The sequence below is a fragment of the Athene cunicularia genome (assembly GCF_003259725.1).
Source record: "Athene cunicularia isolate RWA chromosome 1 unlocalized genomic scaffold, athCun1 chr1_part1, whole genome shotgun sequence".
NCBI classification, from domain to species: Eukaryota; Metazoa; Chordata; class Aves; order Strigiformes; family Strigidae; genus Athene; species Athene cunicularia.
The window spans coordinates 44,470,784-44,485,183 of record NW_020799091.1 but is presented as its reverse complement, the minus strand read 5'-3'; the positions used below and the strand labels follow the sequence as shown (position 1 = coordinate 44,485,183).

The following is a 14,400-nucleotide window of genomic DNA, read 5'->3' as shown; positions in this document are numbered from 1 at the left end:
TCAATACACACAGTGTGATAACAGAACACTGGTTTCTGATAAGTAACTTCTGTTCCTGCATTTACTAAGCATTGTAGAAACTCCCGAGAAGAAGTTTTAAAGGAAGGATCTGTCTGAGATTTATATTAGATATGTATGTTCAGAATATGTTATTGTTGTTACTTGTCATTTAGTGGGTTATTGAGTTTTCTTTTTCTGTTTTCAGGTGAGTGAGTATTAAGGTTTGTTCTAGTGAAGTGGATGGCATATGCTTAACAGTAATATTTGCATAAGACAACAGGAGATCCAAAACAAGTAGTTATACTTTATTATAGTTTAGCACAATGACTGAGAATTGCAAATGATTAAGGAAAGCCAAGAAACACCCCACTCCACATGAGTAATGTTTAAATACTAAAGGTGTAGTAACCCTATGAAAGCACTCCAGTATTTTTTCTATTTGTTTCTGGTTGTCTAGGATGAATTTATAGCCAAGATAAGATTTGCTAGTCCTGCCATAAATAAACTCTGTATTAATATAGTAAGTGTTTGCAAGGGAAGTCATAGACAACTGTTTATGGTCCTTTTTCAAACTCGTCAAACTGTAGAAATTATTTTTGACTAAGAAACTCCAGTTCTTTTGAAAAAGGTATCAGCTTTTGTTCTAGTCACCAACTGTTTATCGACTAGCTCTGCTGAATAGTCAAGCTGTCCCTTTCCAGAGAAGTTGAGTATATCTTCAGTGCATTTTAATCTTATGATGGAGAGCCTGCACCTTCTCTACAGATTTCCAGTTTTTAGATGCTCTGTATTTGACTTGCCTGAAAGATTTAGGGAGTTTCTCCACTTAAGAGTGTATCTGGGCATAAGGCTGCGAGGTCAGTGTCATTTACTATTTTTTAAGTTAATAATATTAAAAAAGCCTGACGTTCAGATAGGAATTTACTGGTCAGTGATAGTAACTAGCAATTACTTTTGGGGAGGGAAGGAATAATATACGTGGTTTCCAGAATACCAGACAGAAAAAAAGTGGTATTATGAGGTTTCTAACACCTAAGATGTATTTGTACCTTTTTTCTTACTCCATCAGTTGTTTGAATTGGGTCCGGATGGGGGAGACCATGAGACTGATGGAGACCTTCTTGCTGAAACAGATGTCTTAGCATATGATTGTGCTGCTAGGTATGAAGTTTTCCTTACCTACTTCTAGTTCTTTATTTTTACTTTCTTCACACAGATTTTAAAACCTCTTTAAATATCAACAGAGGTGATCTACATCTTTAGGTTTGTAGAAAATGTAAAATTTATGTTTGATTGTAATACCTCACCAGGCCATTATGGTAATAAATTTAAATAAAGAAAAATTGTCTCACACTGCTCTTGTATAAATCATAGTCAAACCCTGTATTCCTGTGCTGAGAAGACAAGACAGTGCTGTAGCAGCTCTTTTGAATACTTCTATCAGAAGAATGCTTTGAAGCACAAATGGGTATTTACATTAAACAATTCATCATTAAATATACTGCAATACAAAATTTTAACCAGAAGAAGGGTTATTGTGGTTCAGCTCATTAGAATACAAGCAATTATTGCTTGAAAGATTTTGTGCATATGGATAGGGTTAGCAGTGTTTTAGCTGCTTTTCATTCACTGTTATGAAATAATTTAACATTGAGATAATCCATGACTAGTTCTTTCAGGTTTAATTCTGATGTAGTAATGCCTCTAGATATATATTCTATTACTTTCTTAAATATTCATGTGTAACTCCTAAGAATTTATGTATAAGCTCTTGTCATTTACAAAATTTTTTCTGAAATTAAATTAAAATAATATCATTAATACTTGCAGTATTAGGTATTAAATGTAATTGGATTTGTGTGTGTTAATTTAACTTAATCTCTCCTCACTGTATTTGGTATTTGATATCTGATTGTTTCAAAATGCAAGATCAGGCTAGACTTAGGCATTTGTAGGTCCTTTTAAATTACTACAGTATTGTTCAACAAAATATTTTAAAATTTTTAATATAGATACTTGAGATTAATAACTTAATTCCATTAATTTTTTAATTTCTTTTATAAGCAATGTGTAATTTGTTAAATATTAATCTAAAACCTAGTTCACATTTACCTTCTTCAAAATTTACTTTTCCCAGAGAGAAGTATGCAATGATGTTTGATGAACCAGTACTCCTACAAGCTGGTTGGTGGTATGTAGCCTGGGCAAGAGTATCAGGACCTAGCAGTGACTGTGGATCTCATGGACAGGCCTCTATTACTACAGATGATGGGTATTTTTTTTCTATATTTTTTTAAATGCAAAATAAGAGATTTAATATTACTTGAATAATAATTGGATTATTTCTCTTTCAGTGTTGTATTTCAGTTTAAAAGTTCCAAGAAATCAAATAATGGTACAGATGTTAATGCAGGGCAGATCCCGCAGTTACTCTACAGGTAATATTTTGACCTCTATTTAGAGCAATTAATTGACACATTTTTTAAACAGAAGCGCTGTTAAAGTAAGCATATATTTCATGAAATTGTTATTGTATTAAACTAAGGAAATCAGTTTCTGAAAAACTTAGGGAAAAGTTAGTGTCTTTTCTCAAAGTAATACATTCATTATAACAACAATTATTCACAGTTTTTCTTGAAGTTTTACTTCATATATTATGTTCTGAGACTTTCATTTAGTTCTGTAGAGCCTCATGATTTCATCTAAGATGCTTCGTGGGTTTTTTTCTAGCTCAGAAATATTCTATTTAGTAGGTATCAGTTTAGGAGCAGTATACTGCCAAACAGATTATTTTAACGAGAAACCACAACAGATTGTGCTTTACAATAAGATACCATAAATTTATTATTCCTATGATAAATGTTATGTAACTCTCTTTTAAAAAAACAAGAATCTTTCACTGTATTGCTAATATATTTTTCATATTAATTCAGATATATACAAGACCTAATTATTTCTATTTTATGTGTGTGTGTATATATATATATTCCCCACTGTTGATTCTGAAACTTTGAATTTCTTCATACCAGTTCTCTTGGTATGTCCTTTCTAAGCATGTCCCTTTCAGGGTCCCTTATCAGAACAGCTCACTTTTGCCAGAAAGCTATGTCTCCACAGGCTCTTATCTCTCCAAAGTAAGGTTTCATTTTGGCTGATGCATATATAATGTCCTGGCATAACCTATTAATTGTTTGGGTGATTTCTGTGGAGAGATGCCTGTAGCCAAAGACAAACAAGCCTTGGGGCCTCTGAAGGAAAGGTATGGCTGAAGGGCCATGAGTGGCACAAAAGGAAAGGTGCTACAGCAACAGGTGCTGCCTGTATGTTTTATCTCCACATATCTTTTACCTCCACAAAACTAGTATTCTTTAAGGAGTAACACTTCTTTAAAATGTCATCTGAAGAAGTACAGTATATTATCAATTGTCACAATTCTGCTAGTTGAATAGAATTTAAAGATACTTGATTATTGGCCTAAAATGATTAGGAACTGGCAAAAGTTATGTTGAAATTTAAGATGATTTTGATAATTACCCTAAATTTTCACTTTTGTTCCACTTGAACAATATAAACAGCAAAAACTTCTAAAAGTAAAAAGGGCACTTTTCAAGTCAGTACTTGAATTGTTCTTCCAGGCTGCCAACAAGTGATGGCAGTGCATCAAAAGGAAAACAACAAACTAGTGAACCTGTGCATATTTTGAAGAGATCTTTTGCCAGAACTGTCTCAGTGGTGAGTATTATCAAAAATCTTCTCTGTTTCCTGCAAGTTCATATATACTTGGAAAACTGAAAGGCATACATGTGGAAATAACTAATGATTTTTTTTGTCTGCTCTATCAAGGAGAAGTTAGGTACGCTCACATTATAGAACATTGTATTTTTTTACTTTTTCTGAAGATTTCATATGTAAACTTAAACCTAAGTTAAGCTTGGTGTTGACCTGAGGATAAGAGCCCAAAAATTGTATTATTTGCAAGGTTGAGCTACTTAGTTTTATGTTTGGGAGGCGAATTTGGGGTTGAGTTCATACTTACTCGTTGTATTCAATGTACAAGCCTTACTCCCTGCCAAGAAATTAATATTATCAGGCATTGGAGGAAGATTTGCTATATGTTCCCTTCTGTGGCTTTTAAATTACTGTCATTAATTAGTCATTAGATTCATCTTCCTCTTGGATGCATTCCAATATACATTGAGAATCAGGTAGCATTTAATTAAACTTGATAAGCTTAAGTAAGGAGTATTAATAGACACAACGAACTGCAACTATTAATAGAAGATAATCTGCATTCCTTCACATAGAAGGAAGTTAGTCAAATTTTGAGGAATACTGTATTAAGTTGAAATGCAGTATTATCGTGCAGGATAAAGCCAGTTCTGTCTTTGTGTTTTTGAAATACAGATCTTTCCTTATCTGTTACAAACAATGATTATTTTATTTTCAGTTCTGTCCTAGTTTATATTTTATACTGCATTACATGTACTGTCAGTATTCTCTACTGATAGTTACATTGAAGTTATTGCCTCCATATGGACACTCACAGTCCAGTTTTCTTAACCAGCTTGCTTTCTCTCACTTATATTCTCAATTTCTTCAGTATTCATTCTCTAATGATCAACATTATCTTCTGTTCAGATTTCTTCTAAAATGTATTATCTACACAATTTTCATCTGTAGTAATCGTATTATTGACATATCAATAGCTACTCTTACTATATGTTTGCTTAAAAATATTTGCATTAAGCTATGAACTCCATGGCTTTTAATACTTCACATTGTATCCTCCCTTTTCATTATCTTGCTGCTCTTATCCCTGACAATAGATCTGAATTGGGATGAGAAAAGTTTGGGCTTTCTGGAATGTTAGGCATTTTGTAAATACCTTTGAACAATCAGCTTGATTTTTGCAGCTTGAAGGTATACCCGTGGCTTGAAAGTATTCAATACCAAATACTTGTAGTTTGCCTTCTGAAACTATAAACCTCAGTTAATAGTAACAGAAACAAATTTTTGTACAAACAGAACTTTTCAAATCCTCGGGTTTTCTTGTGGTCGATCATGTCCTTCTATTGAACTTCCAAGTACTGTAAATGTCATATAGTTTCCTTGAACTTTTTTTGTCTGATTAAGATACCAGTTAAACTCGGACACCAGAGTGAAAAGAGTAGGCGTATTTTACTGGGTATAACTAAATAGTTTAACAGAGTAATACAGAAAACATACAGTAAGAAAAGACAGAATAGTGCACTCAAAGCAAACAAATAGGACTTAAAGCAAACAAATAGGAAAATACAGGGTAATGCATCAAATCATTGCTACACGAGAGAGAGAATAGCAATTAAGGAAAATACATCACCACTTGCATACGTTACCATCATCCAGATATGCATTCGCTGGGGAGCCCCAGTTACAGCAAGGATTTGGAGAGCCTGTCTTGGCAAATGGGAAATCCTACGTGGTGCGTCCACCCATAGGTGAGGCTTCCAAAGTTACTGTAAGAGAGTCCAGGTTTATATAGTGTTGAATAAACAAGTTCACCTGACTATGGTGTGGTAAATGTCTGGCTTTACTCTCCAATTAGATTCCCCCAGAGCCTGGCCAGGGCTCAAGGAGGAAGCCAAGGGAGTTTCCCTGTTAATCCAATTTATTTATGAGCAAGGTCACACATCTGGTCACAGGGCTGGACAGCAGGCTCCATGGCCTTGTTAAGTTGCCCCTACACAAAGGAGGATAAAGATATATTCAGGATAGACATGTTTTATGATATCTAAATTGCATCTTTCATTAATGAGCATACATATTTCACTAATGGCTACATACTAAGTTAGCAGCTTTGGCTCGGGGCTGGTTGTTCAGGCTTTGATACTTCAACACTTCAGCACTTTTTACATCAGCATAGGTGGTTTGTTTTAACTTAGTACAATACCTACTAGCACAATGGTTATCAGTTATAAAATATACGGGATTCATCTATAGGTCAACTGTGGCTTGGGCCTGTTGTCAAAGCCTTAGCACTTCAAACCTGCAGATCATAACTGTTTAAAAACAAAGCGAAGATAGCCTGATAAGTCTTTACTGTTACGACAAGGATGCGTTCTCTTAAAAGTACATATTACACTATTCATATGCGGACAAAGCAAGTAAAATTGACTGAAAAAAAGTATTAAAAGTTAATACAAACTGTTATTAGTTCTTAAATAACTGAGATTGCTGCACACTATGTAATAAATTGCTTTTAGCATGATATTACAGTGAAGTGTTCCCTAAAGCATTCTCACCATGCTTTTCCGGCAAATAGGGTTTGTGTGTTGTATGGTAGATGTGTATAGACATAAATCTGTTTTCATAATAAACATGGATATAGGATGCTGTTTGCTTTTCATCTTACACTGATGCTGTAAGTTCACTTTTTGTTTTTAACACAAAATCTGTCTTCTGTATCCTTCATACCCTGAAATAGGAGTGCTTTGAATCTTTATTGAGCATTCTTCACTGGAGCTGGACAACACTAGTGCTGGGAGTTGAAGAACTTCGTGGACTAAAAGGATTCCAATACACTGCTACTCTTTTGGATTTAGAAAGGTTGCGTTTTGTGGGCACCTGCTGCCTGAGGTTGTTGAGGGTCTACACATGTGAAATATATCCAATATCAGGTATTCCTTTAATTCACTTGTTTCATATTTATCAGCAAATAATAATCTACAGGGCATTCAAAATTTGACCTAGGTATTTATGTAGGATATGCTATAAGATGAAATGCTTATACAGGTGGTTTGATTGGAGCAATTAAGAGACTTGGTGTCGATAATTGGATGATTGCAATTATCTGCATGATAAGGAGTCCAACACCACATGTTTACATTGTAACTTGTGTGTATTTTAAGGTTAATGTTTTGTTTGGCTTGACAATTGAGTTCTGTTGGACTACTTGTGTTTTCTTTTTTTCCCCCATTTCTGTACATAGTACCGCCATACTTTGGTGGTGAGCATAATTTAAACTTGAAAGACAGTATCTGTTTTTCATGCCTGTAGTTTAACAACACTCATATTAATATGCGGCATATATTATGAAAGACCACAAAAATGGAATTTTCTGGTGTTCAGGTTTCTTCAGTGTAGTTTCATGTCCTTCATTGTTTTCCTTTTGAAATGAACTTCTCTGAATGTAGATCCATCAGTGTTGGTAAATTCTACTTGGTTTATTTGCATGCAGAACGTGCATTTTAATATGGAAATGTTTCATTTATTGTACATTTAACACTTCTTTTGGTGTACCCTTCTAGCTACAGCTAAGGCGGTTGTAGAAGAAACCAGCAAACTAGCAGATTGCATTGGAAAAACTAGGACCTTGCTGAGAAAAATTTTATCTGAAGGAGTTGATCATTGCATGGTGAAGTTGGACAATGATCCACAAGGATACCTCAGTCAGCCTCTCAGTCTTTTAGAAGCTGTTCTTCAGGAATGCCATAACACATTCACAGCTTGCTTTCATTCATTTTATCCAACACCATCTCTCCAGTGGGCGTGTCTTTGTGACTTGCTGAATTGTTTGGACCAGGTATATTATAATGGAACAAATAAATACTACAACTTACCTGTCTTTTTGCTAAAATTGAAGCCAAGCAGTATTTAAAACATTTATTCATTTTTTGTGTGTGTTTATCCTGGTTTGCAGCTTGAATTCTGCCATGGTTTGGTGTTTTTTAATAATTGGTTTTAGTTCTTGGAGGTTTTTTTAAAAGAAAGTGTACAAGTTCAACAAGAGCCTATGGATTTCTGTGTCCCTTTGTAGTAAGATTCTCTCTGGCACAGTGAAGAAAAGTTGTAGTGCTGGTAACTGTCAGCACCTTCTTTTTCAGTGTTGAGGGCAAGCTTTCTCTGTGATTACTCTTGCTGCACGTTGCTTAGGAGCATACATTTAGCATTTTTTATACTTAGCACTAATACTTTAGTAATTTCTAGTAATTTAGTAATTAAATGTTACAACAGTGCTCTGATGCAGCAAACTACATGAAAAGCTGCCAATATTATTATATAATCAACAACTTTCTTCCACGTATCTTGCTTACTGTGAAGGAGCATCCCACATTAAACAGTGTAGTTGCTTCCTTGCATTGATTGCAGTGAGATGTAAACAACTTGCTGCTTTGCATGAAAATTCATTTAGCATATAGAAATTCAAGGAAGAATTAACTCTTTAATATGTTATTCTAATTAAACCATTTGATTAAGTACTTTGTCTTCAAAGGGTGCCATACTTTGAAATTTTAAATGGGTTTATTATTTTAAAACATGTGAACCAGTACATTTTGATTACTCCAATTTGAAAGATCTAAACGGAAGCTTATGAGAGCAGATAATGTAAAATTCACAGGAAAGCTAACACTTGTTTCTCTAAATTATTTTTATAATTACTATAAAACTGGAAAGTTCCTTTCTAAAGTAGTTTCTCTTATTTACTTTGAATGAAATGGTGTCATTCTGTTGATTTCTTTTTATGTTTTTAGGACATCCAGGAAGCAAACTTCAAAACCTCCAGTAGCCGGCTTCTTGCTGCTGTTATGTCTGCCCTCTGTCATACTTCAGTAAAACTGACCTCTATCTTTCCGATTGCTTATGATGGAGAGGCATTGCTGCGATCAATGGTTAAACAAGTCAGCACTGAGAATGACTCTGCTCTGGCCCATCGTTTTCCTCTTTTGGTTGCACACATGGAAAAACTTAGTCAGGTTAGAATATATTCTAAAAATTCAACAGCTTGTTTTACTTTGCAACAAAAACCAGTTATGTAAGCTGAAGTTTTAGCTTTATACGGACGTAGCTGAATTTGCCTGTTTTCTTTCTAAAAGGTTTGTTTCAGAAACTTATTATTTCATCCAATTTTCCTTTTTTTGGTCTGAAATATTCAATTGTTTCTTGTTTGGAGAATGTTTGAGCCTAAAAAAAATTGTCTTGGAATATTAAATTGGCAGAAATATAGTTTGGAGTTCTATATTGGATGGAGTGCACCCTCAGCAAGTTTGCCGACACTACCAAGCTGTTTGGTGTGGTTGACAGGCTGGAGGGAAGGGCTATGCCATCCAGAGGGACCTGGACAGGCTGGAGAGGTGAGCCTGTGCAAACCTCAGGGAGTTCAACAAGGCCAAGTGCAAGATCCTGAATGTGGGTTGGGGCAATCCCATGCACAAATACAGGCTGGGCAATGAGTGGTTTGAGAGCAGCCCTGAGGAGAAGGACTTGGGAGTTGTAGTGGATGGAAAACTGACTGTGAGACAGCAATGTGTGCTCACAGCCCATCAAAGCTGCATCATCACTGCATCATCCAGCTCTGGGGCCCCTAACCTAAGAAAGACATGGACGTGCTCAAGCAGGTCCAGAGGAGGGCCATGAAGATGATCAGGGGGATGAAGCACCTATCTTACAAGGACAGGCTAAGAGAGTTGGGGTTGTTCAACCTGGAGAAAGTTCCAGCGAGACCTTACAGAAACCTTCCAGTACTTAAAGAGGGTCTACAGGAAAGATGGGGAGGGACTCTATCAGGGAGTGTAGTGGTAGGATGAGGGGTAACAGCTTTAAACTGACAGAAGGTGAATTCAGATTAGGTATAAGGAAGAAATTCTGTACTGTGAGGGTGGTGAAGCACTGGAACAGGTTGCCCAAAGAAATTGTGGATGTCCCCTCCCTGGAAGTGTTTGAGTTGAACAACCTGGTCTAGTGGAAGGTGTCCCTGCCCATGGCAGGGGGATTGGAACTAGATTATCTTTAAGATCTGTTCTAACGGTAGCCATTCTATGATTCTGTGATTCCGTTGCATAGTGTTCTCTGCAAGAGTTTTTCAGCTTTTTCACATGACCACAAAAATGAACATGTAGATGGATTCAGTGTTTTGAGGAAAAGTCAATACAGCTATGGCAATAAAAAGTCAACAAGCAGACGGTCAAGGGAAGACCAGTTCATATAGTTCTAGCAAAGGTTATTAATTTTCTAATCAAGGGTTCTTGAATACTGTGGGTTTTGCAGTTCTGTTATTCCAGAATACATTACAGGAATGAAAAGGGTAAAGGTGATAATCAAAGATACGGGACAACTAAACAGTCACTACTTCACTTCAGAAAACCAAAGGGGTAGGATCTTAGGATATTATGAATGATGCACGAAAGGTAATTGAAGGATGGTTGTTGAGTCTTCCAGTATCAAAAGTTTTGAGCAACCAGACACCTTAGCAAAATGTAAGTTCAAAAGATTGCTGTTATTCATAAAATATACAATTAAACTGTGGAATATATTCCTCTAGACCATTACTATGCTAAAAGCTTTCACGGATTTACAAAGCACCTGCACAAATTAATGAAGAAAACAATCACCAAAAGCTATTAAATGCAAAGATAATATTTCCATCTTGGATACAGTTGCATCTTAACTGCTGATGAATAGTGAGCTCTGTGCAGGTGTCTGTATAGGTTTGCTTGACCTGATTGTCTTCCCTATATGTTCCTACTTGGAAATTTTTAGAGACAAAATGGTGAGAAAAACAAACCTTTGATTTCCATCAGTAGAGCTGATTTTATTTTTCCTTATTGGGAATGACTTTGGAGTATAGAAAACTGTTTTGAGTAACATTGGATGTCACTGCTAGGTAGAAGACACCGCAAATGCCTAAGCTTAGATTTGTTTCATAGTCTTCAGTAAAGAATGACTGTTCTTATAAACATCCCACCACTGGTTTTATTTTACCTATTTGCATGGAGGATTCTCTTTGCTAATATCAAAGACAAAAAGCTGAATTTCTTTTTAGACAGTGGAGAAGACAATGATGTGAAGAGTTCTGTAGGTAGCTACATATCTTTTGTATTCTAATGTATGTTAATAGGTAGTGTGACAAGGAGGGCTATAAGAAAAACTCTTTCCTGAGAACAGCACCTCTATGTCTTTCCAGTGCAATAGATAAAGTTGACACCAGCTCATTCTGGAAATTAAGAATATTAATTAAGTTTTTTGACAAAGGAGTACATACTATGATAGCTTTGAGAATTTTAAAGTTTTTGAAATTTTTTTTGTCCTGTAGACAGTTCTTATTTTTAAGAAGTCACAGATGCTTATAATATGTGAAAATTAAAGTGTTTTGGGTTTTTTTATGTAAGAACATGATTTGTCATTTTTCTCTTAATAATGTAGAGTGAAGAGAATGTTTCAGGGATGACAAGCTTTCGGGAAGTGCTGGAAAAGATGTTGGTTATTGTTGTTTTACCAGTACGGAACAGCCTTAGAAGAGAAAATGAACTTTTCTCTTCGCATCTGGTTTCTAATACCTGTGGGTTGCTTGCTAGTATTGTGAGTGAGCTTACAGCATCGGCATTAGGATCTGAGGTAAAGCTTCTATAAAATCATTATTAAAAGTCTTACAAGGACAGGTATATTATGAATGTGATATAGGCTGTGGCAGGAATTTTGTAGGTGTGCAGATCTTTTACAGACACTGGAATTCTCAGTTCTCAATAGCTTTCAGATATTTAACATAAATTTAAAAGCATATATTCACTGTATTAGCGAAGTACTGTTGATAATTAGCTACTTCCTTATGGCTGTAGGATACTGCAAATTGTTTACAAAACAGCAAAATTTTTTTTTGAGTGCTTTCTCTTTTTGCATGTGTGTCTGCATGTATGCACTCAAAATACATTTGGTCCTCACTGGAGGCAGTGCCATTTACCTGAGCATCTCTGTGCCTCTCTTGGTACCATGGATGCTTCGTGTTCTGAACCTATTTGCTTTTGATTATGAGCCAAAATTTATAATGTATTTTGTTTATGCGTTGCATCTCCCTCCTTTATATGTAAGATAATCTTTATACATATCTTCATTTATGTATTCCATATTATATTTGTCTATATCATTAGACTTTCTCCAGTTTATTTGCTTTGTATTCTAAATTGAGAGTAGTATGGAGTTCAACTCCTTAAAATCCAGAGATTCATAATCACACACAAAAGTTTCATTTCATGAGGCTACAATGTTGTTAAATGATGGAAATTTATTTGATTTTTATTAAAGGCATGTCACTGTCTCTGTGCTATTGGCAGACTTTTTTCACAGAAAGAACCTAGCTTTTGATAACATCTTGATTAAAGATGTTTTTATTGTTACGTAAGATTTGTATCTTTATTTAAATACCCGAAATAAGATAGGAATCGGGTTCCTAATTATTCCCAGTTAATTTCCAATTACCAAAAATTATATTTTTTTCTTTTTAGTCAGTATTGAATAGAAGCCCCAGTGGTGGCATCTTCTCTGTTTTAGCAGTTGACTTGTAAAATTTACCCAGTTGAAAATCTGGTAATTTAATTCACTTAACGTTGCTTTGTTAAAGTTAGCTAACATTTAGCAGTTAATTTTTTTCTGGTGCTTGTATTTAACTTTCTACAGGTTGATGGGCTGAACTCTCTCCATTCTGTCAAATCCACCCCCAACCGATTCACGAAAACAAGTCAGGGAAGAAGCTGGAATACTGGGAATGGATCCCCTGATGCTATATGTTTCTCTGTTGATAAACCTGGTGTAGTTGTAGTAGGATTTTCTGTTTATGGTGGAGGAGGAATTCATGAGTATGAGTTGGAGGTATTAGTTGATGATGTAAGTACTGCATTGAAGAAAACAATTTGAACAAAAGTAACCTCAGAATTTTTCATGATATGTTTTACAAACTAATATTGTTAATATTCTTATACACTCTAGGCTACAAGTAAAACAGTGCTCTTGTAGTGTAGGGGTTTTTGATCTGCTTGTGCTTGTGATTTTGTGGTATTGCAAGCTACATACCATGTCCAGTAATGTCCTTATCTTGGCTGTGGTCTTGAAATCATACTTTATCACAAAAAATATTTGGAGTTAATAAGGAGACCAAGTTAAAACATTTTAAAACAAAAATTGAAGAAAGAGGTAGCCTAGCAGCATGATCAGGCTGCAGATGTTTCACATGTTGTTAAAGTAGTCTCTTACAAAAAGCATAAAACTGTATTGTGTGTCCTTGTAATGAAGAAAAATCTGTGTCCTTTTACAGACAGTTGTTCACTTTAACCAACTGTTCTAATCTCTTCCCAAGGGCAAGCATAGGTTGATATGGGAAAACCCCTCCACTCAATAATTTCCTTTTTAGCAGAAAGGCATTACTGTTGACTCTGAACAGGTTTTTCAGCTTTGTTTTATTTGTAATGTTATGTGTACAGTTTATGAAAGAAAACACAACTTGCACAGTTCTATGAATGTGTCATGTATTTACATTATAAATGAATTAAAATTACTTTGTTTCTTTGAATCAGAGTGATCATACTGGAGATTCAACTCATTCTCATAGATGGACATCTTTAGAGTTGGTTAAAGGAACTTACACCACAGATGATTCTCCCAGTGACATAGCTGAAATCAGACTTGACAAAGTGGTGCCACTGAAGGTAAACAAAAGAAGTGCAGATCTGTAGGTTTCATATGACTTTAGATTAAAAAAACCCAGAATGTTCAACCAGAAATTTTTTGGGGGGTACATGTTTACAAATTGATCTTGACACATTTGCTTTATATAGTCCTGGTTTCACCCAGTAACTAAAAAGTTCAAATTCTGAGAGCAAAAAGAAATTAATTTTTATAATAGTGCATTATAGATTGTAATTGCTTAGTAATTTTAGAATATTCTTGAACATGCAACTTTTTTGTGTGAATGAGGGGCAGGTGTTAATTTTCTTGGGTATCTGGTCACTCTTGAAGGAATTAGTAGTAATATTTTACTTAAGTTATATTCCATAGTTTGGGAACATGGAGCAGCTTTAACTTCTGTTAAATGCTGGATCTTTTTCAGTTAATTTCTTTAGTGGAGTGTGTTGAAGGACTTTTTAGACTCACCAGCATTAATACCACTAAGCCTAACTTAGATACTTGTTATATATTGCGTACTATTTTTGTCTCTCACTGTTAAGGAAAATGTGAAATATGCAGTTCGTTTAAGGAATTATGGAAGCCGGACTGCCAATGGAGATGGAGGAATGACCACAGTTCAGTGTCCAGATGGTGTAACATTTACATTTAGTACATGCAGTCTAAGCAGTAATGGCACAAACCAAACGCGAGGACAAATTCCACAGATTCTTTATTACAGGTTAGTGTGTTGTCATGATCCATTTCTTAAGAAGAGCAAGTAAAACCATTGTAGTGCTGTCATACCACATCTATTTTTGAGCAGCAACAGAAATACCTCTGGAGTGTATTTGAGGAATGATCATCTTTAATGGTGTTCTTCCAGTATAGTTTCAATCTTAAGTTATTTAGTGAAGAAAGCTTTTGGGACACCAGTTGTACTGGTGCCTCTTCCACTCTTGTTTTAGGTTCTCTCTTTTTTTTTTTTTTTTA

The 14,400-nt window shown here is 35.1% G+C and overlaps 1 protein-coding gene across 3 annotated transcripts in view; it reads left to right on the top strand.

The window, feature by feature from the left end:
* The window catches only part of MYCBP2 (MYC binding protein 2, E3 ubiquitin protein ligase), a 173,446-nt gene that overhangs the window by 65,503 nt on the left and 93,543 nt on the right, over positions 1-14,400 (top strand). For all 3 annotated transcript variants that reach the window (XM_026849212.1, XM_026849204.1, XM_026849219.1), the window contains 11 exons: positions 1,070-1,161; positions 2,138-2,272; positions 2,355-2,438; positions 3,636-3,732; positions 6,464-6,656; positions 7,287-7,561; positions 8,511-8,732; positions 11,179-11,370; positions 12,427-12,633; positions 13,320-13,451; positions 13,971-14,149. In XM_026849212.1, the coding sequence (XP_026705013.1) occupies positions 1,070-1,161; positions 2,138-2,272; positions 2,355-2,438; positions 3,636-3,732; positions 6,464-6,656; positions 7,287-7,561; positions 8,511-8,732; positions 11,179-11,370; positions 12,427-12,633; positions 13,320-13,451; positions 13,971-14,149 (1,808 nt within the window). The remainder of the gene's footprint in view (positions 1-1,069; positions 1,162-2,137; positions 2,273-2,354; positions 2,439-3,635; positions 3,733-6,463; positions 6,657-7,286; positions 7,562-8,510; positions 8,733-11,178; positions 11,371-12,426; positions 12,634-13,319; positions 13,452-13,970; positions 14,150-14,400) is intronic.